The sequence below is a fragment of the Chinchilla lanigera genome, unplaced genomic scaffold, assembly GCF_000276665.1.
Source record: "Chinchilla lanigera isolate Chin_1 unplaced genomic scaffold, ChiLan1.0 scaffold00068, whole genome shotgun sequence".
In the NCBI taxonomy this organism is placed as follows: Eukaryota; Metazoa; Chordata; class Mammalia; order Rodentia; family Chinchillidae; genus Chinchilla; species Chinchilla lanigera.
This window is the reverse complement of record NW_004955469.1, coordinates 2,964,968-2,985,610: the sequence shown is the minus strand read 5'-3', so window position 1 is coordinate 2,985,610 and position 20,643 is coordinate 2,964,968. Positions and strand designations below refer to the sequence as shown.

The window sequence follows — 20,643 nt, the reverse complement described above, 5'->3', positions numbered from 1 at the left end:
CCCCTAGTCAAGGTCATTTCTAAGCATGAAAGGTGAACAGTCTAATGCCACCAGCCAGGCCACCATGAGTGGACATCAGAGCTCTGATCTTCCCTCCAAGGGGGAGCTTCCCTCCAGGGCTGGAACACCTTACAATGCTGCGACCCCTTTCACACTCTTAGATGGGAGGTCGTCTGGGGCAATACATAAGCTCTGGAAATGGAAAAGCTGACTGCTGAGTTTGAATCCTGTCTTCATTCCAAAACTGTGAGACCTTGGACAAAGGTCCACACCCTGCAGCAGGACCATGAGCACACACATGCAGGGGAACAAGGTGGGTTACTTCTCATTGCAATGGAGGTGAGTGCACACCAGGGCTGCAGGCAGAAGGAGTGAGGGATATCTGTGACAGGATCTGGGCTTGGTTGGGTGACTTGGGGGTGGATAAGGAAGTGGGAATATGCCTAGCTCTGATGCTACAAAGAAGCAGGGGCAAGTCTGTGACCTGGTGTCTCAAATTTTACCTATAAGGAGGAAAAGACGCCAACAAGGATAAAACTATAGTTGGTTTAAAAAAATGTAGCAGGGACTCATTTTGTTCAAGAGATGTTTGGCATTTTGTGGGTGGCACAGTGACCTTGTTTTTGTCTGTGCTTAGACAAAATTAGAAAGCGGCCTTCCTTCATCCTCGTCTTCTTGTGCTGTTCAGTGTTACTTGGCTGAGGTTGGTTGTGTCTGGTAGAAGGCTGCAGCTTGGATGGAAGGCAGCTTCCGATGTCAGGGACTGCACTTTCTTCCTCCCCAGGTTGCCAAGTTCCTCCATCTGTACATCTCTCCATCCACAAAATGATGACAGCGGTATCTGCCTCATAGAGTGGTTTTGAAGAAGTGATAAGGCAATGCGGCGCTCAGGTTGGGAGCCTGATACCTACCAGGGTCAGTGCAGCTGGAAGCACATCACCCCGAGGCTCCATCACCCAGCTCACAGGTGGGAACCTGGGCAGAAAAGCTCAGCACACCTTGGGGAAATCAGAGGTGAACTATCTGGCCTGTTTCCGGGAGGCTGCTGAGCTTCCTGTTTTGAATTCCAGCTCAGCCCTTGAAATGAATGTCCTCCTGCATATCACTGCAGGCATTCCAGGCAGGGAACAGGTTCCACCAGGGCTTCCCTGACCCTGCCCAGGCCTGGGTGATCGGGGTGTAGAGGGAGTCACCTCCAGGACTGTCATCTGTGTAGCTTTCACTCTGCGGTCACAGAAACATAGCCATAGACACAGAACCCAGAGAACATTGCCTGGGAGCACAAACGGTGTCCTGAGCTGCTGGACAAAGCCGGAAACACCTTCGTGTGGTTCCCACACAGTCTTGTCTGCTAATAGTAGAGCTTGTCACAAGTGAGATTACCAGAATAAAACCCATCCAGGCTGAGTTTCTCAAATTACACCCTCTCCTGGGTAATTGCAGAGTTCTTCAGGGCCTGTATCTGGCTTATTTCCAAGAAGATTAGATTGAGTGCCATCTCTCCTTTGGTGGAACAAAGGCAAAGTAAACATTTTGATGACTCAGCTTCTCCAGTCTGGGCACTAGAAAGGCACTGGGGATGAAATCCAGCAAGTTCCTTCCCAGCTGTGCGCATGTGACGGCATCTTCAGCCTCAACATGCTCGGCTGTGAAATGTGAATAGAAAATGCTGCACCCCCCACCAACCCAAAAACAGTGAAAAATCAAATGTTATATTCACATGTGAACACAAAAAGAGCTCGGAAAAAATGTTATTTTTTATAGTGAGTGTTGTTTATCAGCAAATAGAACACATTTGAGGCAAAATGAAAAGGTCATATTACAACTATTATTTTCTACAGTGACCTAAGTAATGCTTTTCCATAATATTTAATAATGACAGGTAACTCCAGGAACCTGAAATTTTAAGTCACCAGAAAAACTCTGGAGGTGTCTGGGCTCTGCTTACTAAGGCAAAGAAGTTCACTCATTATGTTTGAACAATCGATCCAGTCAGCGAAGATTTATAGTGGGTCTGCTCCGTGCCAGGCCTGATTCTAGGAGTTTGGGGTAATTATTGGGAAATAAATTCATCAAGAAGCTCTGGAAACCAACTGTGCAGCCTGAAGAGCAATTGAAATTGCTCTGCCTTTGGTCCTGGCCATCTGGGGCCCATGCGAGGCCTGAGGATATCAGAAGCTGCAGCAAGGCCCAAGCACTTCATCTCCCCAGAAGATAATGTCCTTGTAAAGTAACCACAGAGATTCTGCCCTGAACTCCAGTCTTGGGCTGACACCAGCAGAACTGTTGCTACTAGGAAGGGTGGAGCATAGAAGTAAGGTCCTCCTTCTATCTTATCACACAAATCTCATCCTCAGGTGCGTGACTTTCCTTGAGAGTGACTGTATTTCCACCTCTTCAGTATGAGCATTTTTCTCCTTTAGGGAAACCCCAGGCCTTCTTCTGAGCAATTGAAAGTTACCAGACCCTAGTGTGATCCTCCCTCCTCCATTAGCTTCCCAATGAAGTAATCTGGGAGACATCAGCACCCTTGGCAGTTTGTTTCACAAAGCCTGATTATGTTGTGGGGCTCTAATCCAATACTATGACTGGTCTTAGTGCAGGAGAGGCAGGGTGATTACAGGATAACTCAAGCTGAGATCTTTTCTAGCTCCCCTCACCAGTGTACAGGGCAATTGGCTTCCTTCAGAGCATCAAATACAATAAGGATTCTCCCCCTCACCTGCACACACATGCACACACATGTACACAGGCACATGCATGTACACAGGAACACACACAAACATACACATTGTCCGGCACAAGTATTCATTCCGAGTCATGACTGTACTGAGGGGCTGTAAATTCTTTATCTCGTTGCACACATCCTGCCCAGCTCCCTGGCCCACTGCAGAATAGCTTAATTCCCTTTTGTTCTTCCTGGCTTAAGACTGTGCCCCTGTTGGTGTAGAAGGAATAGGACCCATTAGGGACCATCTACTCACCCTAAGGCCCACACTGCATCCCCAAAGACCTAGTAGAAGCTCCCATTATTCTCTCCTGTACATCTTAGGTCAGGTCACATTCTTGAGATCTTTTCTATGCCTGTCTAAACAACCCCTGGGGGCTTTGCTCATCCAGTTAGGAAGGCAATGAAAGAATCATTTTCTGGGATTACTCTGCTGAATGTAAATGTTGCTGAGTGGATGAAAGGGAGGGCCATGTGCTGGGGAGCTCATTAGGGGATAGTCCAGACAAATGATGCTCAGACCTCCAAAGGCTATGTCTGGGGCTTTGGGGCCACACTGTGTCCTGACAGCTTTCCAGCTGTGCTGCAGCCCTATCCCCACCCAGCCAGGCTTGAGCCTGAGCAGTTCACAATCAGCCTGACCTGACACTGGAGCTGATTTCTCCCTCCCCACCCCCCTGTAGATCTCCACCTCATAGCCCTACCAACCCAACCACAGGCTGCTACCACCAACTGCCTCTGTGTGTGTGTGTGTGTGTGTGTGTGTGCGCGCGCGTGCGCGCAGCATGCACATGTTAGCTATGTCCAATTGTGAATCTTTAGAATCAAGCCCCCCAAATCAGGGCCATCCAGCAGCCTGATGGTTCAGCTATTTTCAAAATATCTAGAAAATTCTTGTTCCTGGCTAAAAATTCACACTGAGACTGGAGAACTCAAGGAGTAGCGTAGCCCCTTGGGAGAGATGCTTTGTACATGGTAGAGTATCCTAGGCAACAGGTAGGAAACCCTAAACATTTCTTGGCTTCCAGGTGCCAGGGTGAAAAGCTCCCAAGGGGAGAAAGATAAAGCCCTACTGAGCTCTGCTCTGGAGTTTGGGGGTTTGGTTTTTCTGTTGGAGAACTTGCTCTTTCAGGAACACCTACCCGCCGCCCCTTCCAGAGCAGACAAAGCATGCACAGCATTGGCCAAGGATGACGGTGTGCCAACTGAAGCTGGAAGGCCCGGGCCCCACAGACTGAGACCTCTGCGTGGCTGTCCAGAGAGTGGGTGGGCAGGAGCATGGCCATTCGTTCAAGAAGGCAACCCTGTCCGCTGGAAATAGTGCTCTTGTATTCCTGGCATACACTGGAAGAGCCTCATCAGAGGAAAGCTGGGCTAAGCCCGATTCAAGGTCTGGGGATAGGCTGCATTAAGTGCAGAGTGAGGAGGGTCCCCCAGCATCAAAGCCTCAGGCGCCTCAGGGTACCCTGGAGCTGCTTTCATGCTTGGACTTTGAAGGGAGAACAATAATCCCATACCTAACCCGAAACATCGCACAGTGCAGCCATGAGCTTTGAAGACATCCCAGGCTCCTGGGGGCTCCCCACAGATGCAGGAGAGCGAAGGTCTGCCTTCCACTGGGGCTCAGCCCTCTGCCAGAGGCAGAAACTGGCATTTGGGAAGATCTGCTTTGCCCTTCAGTCTCTTGGAATCATCTATGGCAGCTGAGACATCAGGATTCTGTGGAGAAATGAGATGCTGCCTCCTCCAAGATGTTGTATCTGAGGACCAGTGACATTTTGGATGAAATCCTTTCCACTCTTCCCATTGTTCAGTTCCTAAACCAACTGAAAGTTTAAATGGTTCAAAGAATCCAATAGTCATCTGGATTAGCTAGTTAAGCAGATGGTTAAATTGTTCCAGTTCTTAATTTTCTCACATAACAAATGAGGATTGTATAATTTAGAACTGACATTTTTGTGCTCCTAGGACTGCTTGTGCATAGCGTGTGTGTGTGTGTGTGTGTGTGTGTGTGTGTCTGTCTATGTGTGTGTGTGAGATTTTACCCATGTTATCACCTGATCTTTGCTTAGGCTCCTCCATCAGCCACTGAGTGTGTTTAGGCCCAGTGAGGCAGCCATCACCTCTGGTTTGAAATTTAGCAAAAAAGACCCCTTGCTTAGGAGCCAGGGATGTAGCTAGGGATGTAGCTCAGTGGTGCAGCACTTGCCTGGCAAGTACAAGGTCCTGAATTTGAATCCCGGTACACCGACCCCCCAAAATGATAGAAGACTCCTTGCCTGATGGGTCACTGGAACTGCTACTCCTCTGGACTCTTAAAATCATGGGGCCTGAGCTCCCAAAGCAGAGCTCCTCGCAGGAGATGTTGAAGCTAAAGCCAAGTAATCTCTTATACACCACAGAGCAGGCTTCTTGCTTAAAAGGTTCATACGTGCACGTGTGCACATGCTCTCTCTCTGTCTGTCTCTGTCTCTGTCTCTGTCTCTGTCTCCGTCTCTCTTTCAGCACAAGTTTCCTCTGAGGATGAAGACCAGTGTGACTCTACTTGGAATTCCAGGTTCTGGCCCCAGGGCTAGCATTAGGTAGTTGCTCTACCCAGCACTGGTGACGAATGAGTGATAAAATGCGAGGACAAACCCCCATAATACTTACCAAGGCCATACTGCCAATGTCCTGAAAATGTACCAGGCCCATTCTAGTTACTCCTCAGATCTTTAATCCAAGGAAACTCTGGTTAATAACCAAAATATCTTAAGAACTCAATGTTGGAGAGTGAGCAGGGCCATGAAAGGAAGGCAGCTCCCAATGAGTGCTGTGACCTTGGGCAGCCACCCTCCCTTTCTGGGCTTCGGTTTTCCATCTTCAAAATGAGGGAGTGGATTGAATGACTTTAGATGTCCCCACCACTTCTGGCACTGTCTTAAAAATAAAGTAAATCCTATGTTACAGACAAAAATCAATTCTGATAATGATATTGACTTTGAGGTTGTAAAATTCTACCTCTCTAATCATCAGCTTGAACACCCATTTTTAGTTTTCCAAAAGTCAGTTGCAAAGGCTAAGAATGACACTGAGCTGCCTTTAAAAATCTGATAGATACCTCTTCTCTGAGGGAGTCATGCCAGGAGAGCTCAAGGAAGAACAACGCAGAGACGCCCAGAGGCACATAAGGAAATGCTAAGAGGCAGCTTTCAAAGACACCACGGCCCTCCAGCCCTCCAGCCCCCAGCATGGTAACCGAACCCAGTGCCTTCAGACTGAGCTTCACACTCAACACCCCCTACACACCTTTTTAAAAAGTATTTTCTTATATTGAGACAAGTTCTCACTAAGCTTCCCAGACAAGGCTCCAATTTTCAGTCCTCCTGCTTCAGCCTCCCGAGTGCTGGGATTACAAGCACTGCCTACTGCTCTTAAGTCCCTCTGGCTCCATTCTGAGCATCAAGAGACAGGGACGTGCAAGAACTGGCCAGCTTCCATTTGGTTTAAGGGGTCCCCTTCCCAAAGCCTGGCCACCTGTCCCTGTGTGTCGCAAACAGGCAAGGTAGCTTTCCTTGGGACTGTGGGACTCTACCACAGCCAAGCCATCTACCTGACCATGACAGGGGTGGGTGAGTCCATCAGATGGAGAGACATAGGTGTGAAGATGCACCCGTTCTGGATGCTGGCACCAGGCACCCTGAAGGCACAAAATTCTGGCATCCCTAAGGGAAATGAGAAGGCTCGCAGCACTTCAAGAGAGCTCACCCACCAAGAGAGCTCACCCACCAAGATCAAGATCCTTGAACATCAGGGAGAAAAAAAATCACTCTCCAGGAGGCTCTTGTTATCAGTAAACTTATCCTGACAGAAGAATCATCTGGTTTAGCCCTAAAGAACTGGAAAATGTCTAGTATCAGCCAGAGGTCCTCTGAGGATGCTGCTTATGTCCTCCAACCATAGCAAGGGAATGCCCTGGATTCCTTGAGAGTGTGGTATAGGAAGCTGCTGGGAGAACCACACTAATGAGACCACTCTTTATGAAGTGTGCCATAAAGTGTCCCAGTGGTAAGCACAGACTCCTCCCCATGCCAGTAACCGCCCCGGGCACAGAGATAAGAGTGTGAGGTCACTGGCAGCTTTCCACTTCCCAAGGCTACTTCAGATCAGGTGAGGCCCAGCAAGCAGCAGCTGCAGACTGGGGGCAGGCCAAAAGGGGAGTTGATAAACACCACAAATCCCAAATGGCGGCCCAGAGTACCTGTGGCCCACACATAGCCCTGCACACAGCAGATCAGTTTTCCAGGTGGGTGTCTAAGGCCAAAGATTCTGCCTGTGTCTGCCAGCCCATGCTATGGATAGATAGTGTCTACTTCTCTAGACAAAACTGGATATATGACTTCCTGAGCCAGTGCAAAATGGAAACACGGGCTTTCTTGTTCAAAACTGTTAAAAATTTCAAGATGGCAGCCAGGTATGGTCATGCACACCTGTAATCCTAGCACTTTGGGAGGCTGAGGCAGGAGAATTACAAGCTCAAACCTAGCCTGGGCAACTTAGTGACTTAGCAAGACCTTGTCTCAAAACAAAAAAGGGCTGGGCATGTAGCTCAGTGCAAAAGCCCTGGGTCCAATCCCTAGTCTCTGTCTCTCCATGTCTCTCTCTGTCTCTCTCTGTCTTTGTCTCTCTCTGTCCCTGTCTCTCTGTCTCTGTCTCTGTCACACACACACACACACACACACACACACACACACACACACAAATTTCAAGACAGCAACAGCCTTAGACCAAGTATAGAGCCCTCTGACCTCGTGTGTAGAAAACTGGTCCTGTGTATGGGGAATTTTTGATTCTATGTAAGTCCCTCCCACTGAAATTTGCTGTAATAAGAACAAGTTCGTCATAAATATCATTCCCAGTTGATGAAGAAGGAGGAAAAGGAGGCAGCAGCTATAAGTAAAGGACTTCCATTCCAGGAACACTAACCTCTGCCAGGCAGTACTCGAGCTGTGTGGGATAGAGCCTTGAGCAAAGGCCATGCCCACCAAGCACACATATTCTAGACACAGGACTAGAGTATCTTTCTTCTGTTCTTCCCTCAAATCTTTCAGAGGCAGACTCAGAATTAGCTCCTCCATGAATCAACCTCTACCCCCAAGGTCATAGAATTAATTTGCTTTTTTTGTTGTTGTTGTTTTGTTTTTTTTGTCTCTTTGAGACATGGTTTCACTATGTAGCTAGGGTTGGCCTTGAACTCACTTTGTAGTCCAGGCTGGCCTGGAACTTGCAGCCATCCTGCCTCAGCTTCCCAAGGGCTAGGATTCCAGGTGGTCATGTGCCACTAAGACTGGCAGAGTCATACAGTTTAATACTAAATTGTTCTTGGAATTTTTTTTCATCTACATCTTTGTTTCTACAGCAGGACCCAAACTCTTTGCCTTCAAGAAAGATCCCCCTTCAGTCTATTGTTCACCAACAGAGGTCTAGATGTGGGAGGCACAAATAATTGTAAAGACACAGTCCCTTGCTGTGCTCCAGGAGTGTCCAGGGAAATGGGAGATGTGTAATTATGACTGCACTAAAGAGGAATGAGAATGGTAAGAAAGGAAGGAACAGTATGTTTTGAGTGGAAGAGGGAGATAGAGAAGGTTAGGAAAGGCAGACATTTGAGCGCGGCTTGAAGCTTCAGTCAGAACAAAATGTGGCTGCTTCCCTGGGGCCTACCCTCCAGCCAGCTACAGGACCCTTCCCTCCCTCTGCAGAGGCTGTGCTCCCTCAGCTCCCGGAGCCCCTGCAGCAAGTCTGGCCTCGACAGCCCCTCTCATTTAATCCTCGCACCACCATCCCCAACACCACGGACCTGGGCCAGCCGGTGGTGCCACGAACATGTTCAGGGACAGAGAGCTCATGAAACTTGACTCTGGTCTTCAGAGTCTGACTGTTGCAGTGCTCTTCCTTCTTTTGAGACAAAGACTTCAAACTTCTCCTATTGGTTCTGTCCTCAAATCCAACTGGTCCCAACTCATCCATCATCGCATCTTTCCAAGGCCCAGCAAGCAGGCCAGGTATAGGTGCTGCTCTCCAGGACTCACAGTCCAGTGGGCGGCTTTTGGAACATGATGGGTGAGCATAAATCAAGGTGCAAGAGAACACATTGGACCCCAGGCTACTGCTACGGTTTGGATAGGTCTGAGTGTCTCCCAATGGTTCATGTGCTAAATCTGAGTCCCCAGGGTGAGGCACTAAGAAGGTGGAAACTTAGTCCAGCTGCGGTGTTCAGAGGGGACTTTGGGAAATGGTTAGGTGGAGATAAGTTCATCAGGGTAGAGCATCTGTGGTGAATGACTGATCACCTCATAAGAAGAGGAAGAGAAATCAGAACACACACACACACACACACATACACGGGCTCCCTGTCTCTTGCCATGTGAGACCCTGTCAGCAAAAAGACCATTGCCACATGTGGCTTTTGACCTGGGAGCTCCAGAGTCAAGAGCCAAAATAAACCTCTTTTCTTCATAACTTTGCCAGTCTGTGGCATTGTCTTACCCCAGAAAATGGACCAAGACAACTGTCCACTCAGTCTTGAGGGAAGGCTCCCCATAGGAAGGAACATTTGTCCCAAGGCCTGAATAAGCAACATCCACCTAGGTCCCGAAGGCCCAGAGAAACAGCCACCACCTCTGAGAGATAGACAGTGCCCTCTACGCACATTTATTCCCAAGAAAGAAACCTGAGGATTCTTGTTATGGCGGCTCCACCATCTGCTCTGTATACTGACATCTAGGAATGATGGAGGAGGTGCTGCTGTGGAGAACACCTGGGGACTTGGAGACCAGCGGAGTTCTGCTGTCCCCATACCTGTTCATATAGCCTGGTACCCAGTGTGCACAGACTGATCAGGTAGCCTGGAGTATTTCCCAAGCATGACTCCCCAGCAAGCATTGCTACAAAGGGCTGGGGAAGCCAGTTAGGTGAGATAGGGTGGGCACAAAACCTTCATTTTATGAAGCAGGTGATAGGGGGCACCTTCCTGCCTCCTCCACTAGAGCAGCAGAAGCCCATGGAAGGTGAGCTAGGCTGAGACAGTCTTTATCTCTCAGACTGTATAGAAGAGGCAGGTGGTCCCCACAAGAAGAGTTCACAGGTGACTCTGGCCAAGAGCTCTGAGTGCCATGTTACTCTCACCCTGGACCTGCCATGCTCATGACGCCCTAGCGCCCTTCACCGTCTGTGCACACTCAGACAGGTGCTGAGACCAACAGCAGATGGCAGGAGCCATTCCAGTGATCAGAGCCCTGGCCCATGAAGGAGCCAGACCCAACCCCATGTGGAGATCTTCAGCCTGTCTCCCAGTAAGACAGAGACACAGAATTGTGTTCATCAGGATCCAAACCATTCGTGGTGGTCTTGACCTGGCCTCTAACCCTTCAATTCCTGGACCACCAGTACCTGTCAGGCTTGTCCACTGCCTCCAGAATACAAATTCAGATCAAGGAGCCCAAACTGCTGTCTTTTTTTTGAGACAAGTTCTCCCTATGTAGCCCAGGCTGACTTTGAACCCACAAAAATCCTCTTGCCTCAGCCTCCTGAGTACTAGGATTACAGGCCTGCACAACCATGCCTGGCCTAACCCTGTCTTCTTGAATTCAAATGGCATCTTAACTCCTGGCCTAATGAAGGAGGGGTCTGACCAATCCTAGCACGGTTTGAAGAGCGTGAGTCGGAGGCCAGCTCAGAGATCCTCCCAGACACCCGTTTCCAGCCCACACTCTGGAATCAGACTTGCTGTTTCCAAATAGGTGAGTGACCAATTGGCCTTGTCTTCTGCCACCGACCCCCAGAGCACAGCCTGCCAGAGTCTGGAGACAATCAGGCTGCAGACCAGCATTTGGCACAGATTCTCCAGAGCTGGGAATTTGGTACAGTTGAGCTGATTCCAGAGTCTGATTCCAAGTCACTTGGAAAAAAACCTGCTGACGGGAATCAGGAAAAGCCAGGTCTTCATCCAGCAACCAGCCCTCCCCAAGACACCACCCAGGTCCTGTCAAGGTCCAGCATTACAAGGAACTCAAGGTCAAGGTCAGCTTTCTGAAAAAACTGCAATTGTGGGGACAGGGACTACGGAGCGATCCACCAGAGTGAGAATTTCCACACTGCACCCTACCCATGCCCCTTCTGACATGATTTTTTGTTAACAGGAAAGTAAAAAAAAAAGAGCAAACCCTCAACAAAGGCCTCCTCCAGTCTAACCCTGCAGTCTAATTAAGCTTGGCTGCTACTGCCATGCCAGGAGAACCAGTTCACCCAGACTTAAAGTGATTACCGGGTCACTCAGGGTGGGTTTGGCAAACCCTTGCAGAAGTGGAGCTCTGGGCTCTCTCTGAGGAGTGGTGGGCATATGACCAAGTCTCTTCTCTTCTTTGTTTCACCATTTCGTGGTGAAGCCTGATGATTTTGCTGAGTTGCAGAAGAGACAGAGACTTGCTTCCTTGAGTTACAAAATCAACCACTAAGCTGTGAGCCTAACACGTGCACACATAGGACTAATGGTAGGTCTTTTTAAGTGCATGTTTGTTGATTGCTTAAGGGTGGTCTCCATCTATCTGTGGTTATGTCCACCAGGTGAGGCTGGACAGGTCCTCCACAGCTTTGTGCCCTGGCCACCTGCTCCTCATTGAGTCCCTGGGCCAACAGACTGGTGCAGTGCCAGCGTAGCCTCTGCCGAGGACCCGTGAGCACCATTCTCCTAGGAAGTGAGACTGCTGGTCCCCGGCCCCCTTCCCCTCTATGCTGAGAGGCTATGGTTTCTGCTACCACCTCTTTTGAGACCTGTATGTGGAGCAATACTTTCCTGGACAAACGAACCTACCAAATTCATCCTATGTAATTCTCAGAATCTCTAGCTTCTCATGAACCTTTTACCTTAAGGTAGGATTCAGTAATCTAGCAGTTACTAAGCACCCACCAGCCCCTGAGCTAGATGCCAGATGCTAGGGGTGCAAAAATGAGTATGGCCTAGGACCTCAGGAGCTTGAAAGGCTGAAGAAGTCCTTCATAAACAAGAGCTGTTGTTATTATCATACATTCGACAAGATGCATTCCACCTCAACTCTGTGTATAAAGTACTAAGATGAATCCACTCACAGGAAACTAATCACAATTTATGGAGGACTTGAACTGTGCCAAATGCTTGGTTTGATCTTGTTTGTTAGGATTATTTTACAAATAAAGAAGCCAAGAAAGTAGAGGATAAAAGTAATTGGCCCAAGAATGTACAGATAATGGCTGATCAGGGCCTCTGCCTGCAATTCTTGAATTTCCTGCTGAACCACACTATCTGCTCTGCAGCAGAAGGAGATGAGCAATGGTGGGGGTGGGGGGTTGCTGATGGCAGAGGAAGGGAGGTCACTTTCCTGCTCTGCTCTTTCTTGAGGCCCCCAGCAAACTCCTTGAGCTTGGATCTCTTCCATCACAGCTGAGGGTAAGAGGATCAAACGTATGGGGTGCTGTGGCCCTGGTGCTGCTGTCTCCTGGACTGCTTTAGACTTATGATTGTGCTGGGAGTTCTGAGTTCACTGGGTGAGCTGATGAGACTGCTCACCAGTTGGTCACTGCTATGGGAAACGGCTGGAATCATAGCAGCCTGTGAGAAATCTCTTGGCGTTCTGAGCTTGGTTAGTACTTTTCCTCTCTGAACTGTTTATACAATCATTGTATTTCATCTCTATTTATTCTTTTAGATTTGGCAAGCAACCAACTGTATAATTTATCATTTTTACCCATTACCCGTAAAGTTGAAACTTTGAATGATTCTTGCCTGGCACAGCTGAACCTGCCTCAGAGAAGCCAAGCTGGCTCACTTATCTTGGTGTTACTGAGGGCATTCAGTCTGGGTCTCCATTTAGCCTGCAGTTCTAGACATTCTGGGAGAAAACTCTATAGTCACAAGATTGCTCAGGCTTAAGGCAAGGGGCTGGCTATACCTTCCCATTTACAGAGTCTGCCCAGTTAAATGCCCAAATATCTGAGTTTCCCATATTTGGCCACTACTGAAGAGTGTATATTTTACAAGGGATTTTTTGGCACTCATAATACTTTTTATACTGGCAGTTCCATTTAAAACTTTTCTACCATTAAACAGCAAATGCATTCTTGCATTCCTTTTAGGTGCCTCTAGAAGGCTTCAAATATTTATCCAAAGATCAAACAAGCTCTGGCATTAAATGGAATCAATCATTAACAAAGTGAAAAGAGGCTTGTTTCTTCTAGCAGTTGTTCTTTCCCTTTCCAGGGTTGATAGGAGAAAGAAAATAACTCCTTGACAGCTGGAGATAACAGAATCATAAAAGCCCAGGGCTACTTCTCTGTCCCTCAAAGTATACTTCTGGGTCGTGATTTCCAAAATGAAAAAGGTGGGCCAGTCATGTCGGGTTTCCACCCAAGAATCCAAAACTTTGCCCAGCTTTTGCTAACACTTGAAGCTCAGCCGACAGTGACAGCTATCCAGCCACCCAAGTGGCTCCTCAGAGAGTGATCTGCAGCCCTGGAACACACTCCTGCTATCTGTTTGCTCCAGGACTGCTGGGACTGTTTTCTCAGGCACTTTCTGGGTTGAGCACATTGTGCATTTGGGCTGGGGGCGGGGAGTACAGAGAACACCTTTTCTCAGTTGGTATTGTCAATGCCCCAAGCTTCACCTTAAAGGAGAACTTTTCTACCTTCCTCTGAGGCAGGAATCCTCCATGTAGCCCAGCTATTAACTCATGGGCCTTTCATTGCCCAAAGCAGCTGTTCTAAACCTTTGTTACTTCCTTTTGGAGGTTGAAACTTCCTAAATTTTTGTCATTTCATTTATGTATTCAATCAACTACTACTTAATGGGTCCTAGTATGTCAAGTACTATATGGGGCATTAAGCCCACCCCAGCAATTAAGCAGACATGGTGCCTACTCTTGTCATGGAGCTTATGATCCATCTCCTCTCACTCATTACTCTTCCCAGATCATCACACCCCTTCTCCAAGGCTTCAGTTACCACCTGTACCCCAAGGGGGCCTGTCTCCCTAAGACAACCTGGAAATTTATCCAATTGGGCCAATGTCTCAGAGGCATCCTGACTTACAGTTGAATCAATATCCTTGCCGCTTCCCTTTCCTACCTCTTTCAACATGGACAACTTTCTTCCCTTACGTCCCCAAAGCAGTGCCAAAGCCAGGCCAGAAAACTTAACAAGGATTTATTAAATGTTCCAAAAAGATAGAACTGATTTCTAGCAGTGTAACCTGTGGTTGGGCATGGTTTCTCCACTGGCCTTCCTAGCCCTCCTGGGATGGTAGAGAGAAGTTGCCTCCCCTCCCCCTTCCACCCCCATCACCACTGAGCCACGCACATCTATACAAATGGAACACCCTTTCCTGCTACTTAAAGTCCACTCTAAGACTACAGTTCCTAATCTAGGACTCACTTCTTAGAAACATTGGTATGATAAAGTCTCTTCCCTTCAGGGGTGACTTCTAGTACCCACCTTTAATGCATGACCTGAACAGACACAACAGTCTAATGCTGTACAGAAAATATACAGATTATAGTATAGGTGGTTGAGGACAGTGAGCATTTCCAAAGATACTCAGCATTCAGTATGTATAACACCAAACTCTGTATGTCCTTCTGGTGCCCTTCACCCAATCTGCACATATTTCTTTATTCTTGTCTTAACTGGCATCAGTATCCTCAAAGTTATGCAGGCCAGAGTGCCAGCGGTCACCACGGTGTCCCCCACTCAGATTTTCATGCCTTCTGTCTCCTAAATGTCTTTTCAGGCTAGTCCTTTCTCCTCACGTCCAAACATTAGTCTGGGCTCTCTGTCCCTATCCAATCAGAGGAAAGTCCTCCCCACAGATCTCCCTGCCTCTGGTCTACCAATCCCAACACATGCCCCAACCTGCAAGTTAGGGTGATCCTTCTCAAATTATAATCCCAATATAGATACAAGATCATTGTCCTGGAATCAGGCTGTCTACATTCAAATTTGTAGGACTTTTGTGACCATGAGCGAGTAGTTTACCTGCCCTGTGGCTCCATTTCTTTATCAGTAAAATGAGGAGAATAAACTTACCCAAGACTTATTGTGAGTTTTGATTAGCTGCTCCCAAAATAGCTTCCAATTAGCCGCCCTCCCCCCATATCCTGCTTGTGCATAATCTCTTCCAGAGTGCGGCTGGACCTAATCACTTGCTTCTAATAACTAGAATTCAGCAAAAGTAAGGGGATATCACTCCTTGAGTGGGTTATAGAACACAGGGGCTTCCACATTGCCCAGCTCTCTCTGGCCCTTTCCCGCATTTGCTCTGATGAAGTCAGCTGCCATAGGATGAGCAGCCCTCTAGAGACACCCATGTGGCAGGGAACTGAGGGTGGCCTCAGCCAGCCAGGAGCTGACTCTTGCCTGCAGCTATGTCAGTGGGCTTAGGAGCAGGTCCCTCCAGGGACCTTGAGATAAACCCAACCCCCAACCAACCCTTAGGTGCAGCATTATGAGAAGCCCTGAGCCAGAAGATTGATTTTCAGAAACTGGTAATAAATACTGTTCCAAGCCACCGAGTTTAGGGATAGTTTTCTATGCAATGGTAGATAACTCTGTAAAGATTAAATAAAATAACACAGAAAAAGAGCTTAGAACACTGTTTTGTGCATAGTCAATCAATCTTGGCTACCATCATCACCACTATTACTGTGTAGCTGCACTCATAGACTGAAAAGTCTATAAGGGAAGAGATGATACCTGTTTGTCTACTGTATCCCCAGCTCCTAGTAGAGTAATGGGCCTAGAGTCTCCTAGTCAATAATAAATACTTAATGACCAGGAGAATAAACAGAAGACATGAAATATGCTCCCCCAGGCTCTTACGTCCTAGGCCAGAAAAGAGGCTACTGAGTGTTGGAGGGGCAGCTTGAGGGCCCAGGTTCTCGGGCCTCCAACCAGAAATAGATGAAGGAAAATAATAGGGACCCCACATGCTGGGGTTACAAGAATCCTTTGTGAACTCAGAGCTTCTTCGGGCTCAGGGTGTTTCCCAGAAGTACCACCAAGGCAAATACCACAAAGTCTGCCATGTGTCTGCACGCAAGACATGGAGAAAGCAAAGAAACTGCCATCAGCCACCTTCTCTCCTGCCCTTCCAGGTAGGTGCACCCAGGGCTGTGGATGGGAAGAAGAAGAGGGGCTGTGCTTTGCTTTGCTTGACTGCATAATATCATTTTTCTTGATTGAAGAACTGTATGCCAGAGGGGACAAAAGTAGAAAGTAGTTCTCACCCCAAAGAGGGGAGGCCCCACCATAATAAAGAGAAACTATACATACCATCAATGTGTTAATGGTCCAGTTGCCCACCCCTTCACTCCCCCAAGAGTTCTTCCATCCACACATCACCCATTTAAGACAGCTCAAATGCCTCCTTTGCCGTGACACCTTCCCCAATGTGCCAGGCAAATGAGGCTCTTCCACCTCGGGCACCTGCCCTCCCCTTTCCTGGTATGTACCTCCATCAGAGGGTCCTAGGGGAGGCCACCCCTGCCAATGCCTGCCTACCAGGCTGTGAACTGGCTGGGAGGGCAAGGACTGGATCACACTGCTTCCATATCTCCTTCTCATCTGAACTGATGGAGCAGGCACTGCATGAGTTACAGAGCACTATTGCATTCTGGATTCAGGAAGGGCAGAAATAAACCTCTAGAAGCGCTTTCAACCCCTTTTGTACAAGAGTGCAGGAAAGAGAAGTCAGAAGTTTATCGCAGAAGGAAAGCTAGAGGGAAGCTCCATTCTCCTGGATTAAGAAAGTTGTGCAGGGCACACCAGATACCTGGAGAATTGGATCTACTTTAACATAGAAACTGCCTCCCTCTATTGACAAAGAGACTCTCTGATTCAAATCAGTAGTTGTCAGAGTGTAACCCCCCAAAGTAGCTCCATCAGCATCACTGTTAGAAATGCCAGTTCTCAAATCCAAGGCATGAGAAACTCTGGGGCTAGGACCAGCAATCTGTGTTTGAACCCACCCTCCATATGATTCTGATCACACTTAAGTTTAAAAAAAAAACTCTTCTAAGTCTACTAAAACACATGTGAAAAAGACCTTAGAAATACAATCCAGACTGATTTAAAAGTAAGATTAAAGAACCCAGAATGGTGCCACTTGCTTTAAAACCCCTAGGATCAATGACACACCCACTATTTTCCATGAAACAGTTGAACAGGCGATTAAATGAACTCGACACATTTATTTTAAATGTGTAAAATGAATTTTCATATCATAAGAGTAACACCAGATGTTTCACCTCTTTTTCCTAATTGATTTTCCAGCCCACAGCAATTCACCTATATTTTCCCGTGGAATCCCAATGCAGCAAGAAGAGGGTGTTCTGGCAGGATTATTAAATGCCATGCATTTTAAAACAAGCATAACTCAGGCTGCTATTCACCATCCGGGTAGCTGTCTCCCCAAAATATAAGGAACAGACATGTCTAGATACCAGCAGATTGGAGCCCGGAGAGAGGGTCCTCGGAAGAGGTCCTGTCTCCAGGCCCTGGCTGGTGGCAGTGTTGAGGCCCAGGCACTCAGCCTAAGCCTGAGCTCTTCCCAGAGTCCTGCATGCCCTGGTACTAAGGGATTTTCTAGCTCTGAGCACTGCAAGTAAACACTGTTTGCAATGAGTTTCGTCTCTAAAGTGAAAAAGAAATAGGTGAGGGGAACCAAGCAGCCAGGAAAGAGTAAGGCAGCGTTCAGAGCAGCCTGGCCCAGAGGGACCCTGCCCTTCCCAGACAATCCCCCCGTCGCAGGGCCAGGCACCAGCCCAGCTGAGTGCCAAGCCTGTTAATACATGTTTAAGTGGGGGAAAGGTCGCCTTCAACCTGGTTTTCTTCACTCACAAAAGCTCTTCAGAGTCCAAGAAGATCAGCAAACAGAAGGCTCAGCTTTGAAGCAGAGGACTTCAAAGGACACCTCCCCTGCCATTGGCCCTGGGTGGAGGGAGGGGGAGGGAGCTACTAAGTGCTTGAAACCCAGAGTGCAGATTCACATGACAAAAAGCACACTTCTGGGGTAGGTGAGAAACTCTGGCACTCCTCTCCCTAGAAGCTTCTGGGAGTCAGCAGGTTTGAGCCGTCCTGCCTGCAGCTGGTTTAACATGGTTGCCAGGTACAAATCAGCCTGTGTAGGCCTGAGGACCACTGAGGAGGCTGTGTCTGAGGCTACAAGTGCTCATGAGTGAATCTCTAAATGGGGCTACCACCTAAAACACCCACCGTCGTTCTGTCCTATAAGGTCCCCTTTGTCCTTAGAATAAAGCATTCTAGGTTCCTGCTAGAGACATATTCAGATCAAAAGTTAAATAATAAAGCAATCAGCTTTTTATTTGAACTCTCCCACTTCCACTCAGCAGCTCCAGCTCCACCACCTGCATCTCCTGGCTATTTTCCATCCCCCAAACCTGAGACCACCCGGTGACCAGCCTGTCTAAAAAGGCACAATCCAAATTTCAGATGCACAAATGGTAACTTTTCAAGTTCCAAAGAAACAAATCCCTAGAACAGACTTAGGATAGTGTTTCTAAGACATACAGATGAAATACAACCAAGATCTTTGGCTTCCCCTAATTGGACTGAGTCTCTAATAATTAGAGCTAAGGTCTTTTGCTCTGGGTGTCTAAGTCACCCAGTTATCTTCCCCAGGGAATGTGACAAGAAGCACCAATCTCCATCAGTCACCTGACCCCCATGGACTCCCTTCCAGGGTGTATTGCATTCAATATAGAGGAAATGAGGGTGCTGCCAAGAAAGGGTCTTATCTAGAATTTTCCTTTTGTCCCAAATTCACGAGTTTTTAGTTAGACCACAGGAGCCGTTTATAAATGTCATCATCATAGTCTTTTAATATTTTACATAAAAAACTGTATACACAGCTTATAGAACTTTTATGTAAACATCATAAGCTCATCACTTTGTCATTTGTCAGTTTATTTAAAAAATAACAAAACAAGACAACAATTTAGTAGAAGTACCACTGGGCTGGGAGGGGAGGGGAAAAAGAAAACGGGTAGGTTTACTCTCTGTACAAAGATGCAGAGAAAATTTCACAAAGCTCTAGAGACTGCCTTGAGAAAAAAGTTTTAAATAGACCCCAATACTTGTTACCTTCCTTTACCCAAAGTGTGCACAACCTGCACAATAAAATCACAAAACAGTGTCGCTCCCCTTTTTCCCAAGAAAACAAAGCAAGTATCAGTGGGTTTTTTCCCTCTCTTTGTTTTAAAAGTCATCATTGTTTTTTAAAAAAGACATCAGAAGTAGATGAGGTTACAGCATACAAGTGTGGTCAGAATGCTACTGTCTTATGCAAATGACAAGTGCATTAAGTGTCAAATAATGAAACAATTGTGCAAAGAATTCTTTCAACAACAAAAAGTTCAGCCTTTAAATAAATCAAGTAACAATTTCTTAGACCGAAGAATTTCCACTTGTAGGACAGGCACAAAGTTCGCTATGGCAAAATCAACCCGGCAGCGCCTGCAGGTGGCTGGCAGGTGAAGGGTTCGCTGGGGGCTGCTCGCAGGAGCCGCGTCCTCACCCCAGGTCAGTTGCGAATGTCTAACCCAGGGGTCAGAAAGATGGCCAAGTCCAGTCCATGCTTGGATGGGCGCCTGATCCAGCCTGGGCCGGAGCTTTCGTGGCACTCTGGTCACTCCACTCGCTGCCACCACCATTAAACCCAGTTTTACCTCCGAAAATAAAATTATATCTGTATTTATATAACACCCTCCCGTCCTCCCCAGCCCTCCCTCCCGCAGTTCCCGAGGTCTATGTTACAGACAAGGGACAGCACGCGCTTGCCGGCTACAGGCGACATCGGATGGGGCGCGGCCACCCGCCGGCGCCCCGCGTGCCCCTGAGACCAGAGGCGGAGGTGGGGTAAAAAATGGGGCGGGAGAAGTCGAACACACACGCAGCCACACACTCTGAGGCCTGGCTCTTCAGAAAGGATGCTCGGGAACCCCTTGGCACTCGGCGGGACGCCCGGGCCCGTGCAACACAGTGCACGCAGACACTGGGAAGGGGGCGCCGACGCCCACGCTAGTCCTTGGTGCGACAGCCGGAGCCGCCAACTGATGCCAGGCAGTGCGGCGGTGGCCCCGGGGCGTGGGTCTCCCCTTCCCCGGGCTCGTGGCGCCGGGCCGGAGGGGGAGCCGCGGGGCAGGGCAGGCGGGGCGGCACGGCCTCATAGCACCTTGCAGCAGTTGATGCAGCCGTTTTGGGAGCCGTAGCGCTTCTGCAGCGCGGCGCGCGTGGCCGTCTCGAAGACCTCGCGCACGCCCTCCTTGGTCTTGGCCGAGCACTCGAGGTAGTCGTAAGCTTGGATGCGCACGGCCATGGCGCGGCCGTCGTCCGTGCGCACGGGCTCCTGCTTCATGCGCGCCAGCTCGGTGCGGACGTGCTCGTCGCTGCGCAGGTCTTTCTTGTTGGCCACCAGGATGATGGGCACGTTGGGGCAGAAGTGCTTCACCTCGGGCACCCATTTCTCGGGGATGTTCTCCAGGGAGTCCGGGCTGTCCACCGAGAAGCACATGAGGATGACGTCGGTGTCGGGGTAGGAGAGCGGCCGCAGGCGGTCGTAGTCCTCCTGGCCCGCCGTGTCCCACAGCGCCAGCTCCACCTGCTTGCCGTCCACCTCGATGTCGGCCACATAGTTCTCGAAGACGGTGGGCACGTACACCTCAGGAAACTCGTCCTTGCTGAACACGATCAGCAGGCACGTCTTGCCGCACGCGCCGTCGCCCACCACCACCAGCTTCTTGCGGATGGCCGCCATGGGCGCGCCGGGCCCGCGCAGCACCAGGGGCCGCGCTCGCCGCTCAGCGCTCGCTCGGGCTGGGGTCGCTAGC

At 48.7% G+C, this 20,643-nt stretch overlaps 1 protein-coding gene across 1 annotated transcript; it reads right to left on the bottom strand.

The window, feature by feature from the left end:
- Positions 1 to 18,612: 18,612 nt before the first annotated feature.
- Positions 18,613 to 20,643, bottom strand: Rhob (ras homolog family member B; the record flags this gene model as incomplete). The annotated part of the gene is given in 1 exon segment (XM_005400352.2): positions 18,613 to 20,643. A coding segment is annotated over 1 exon segment (591 nt). The 3' UTR covers positions 18,613 to 19,979.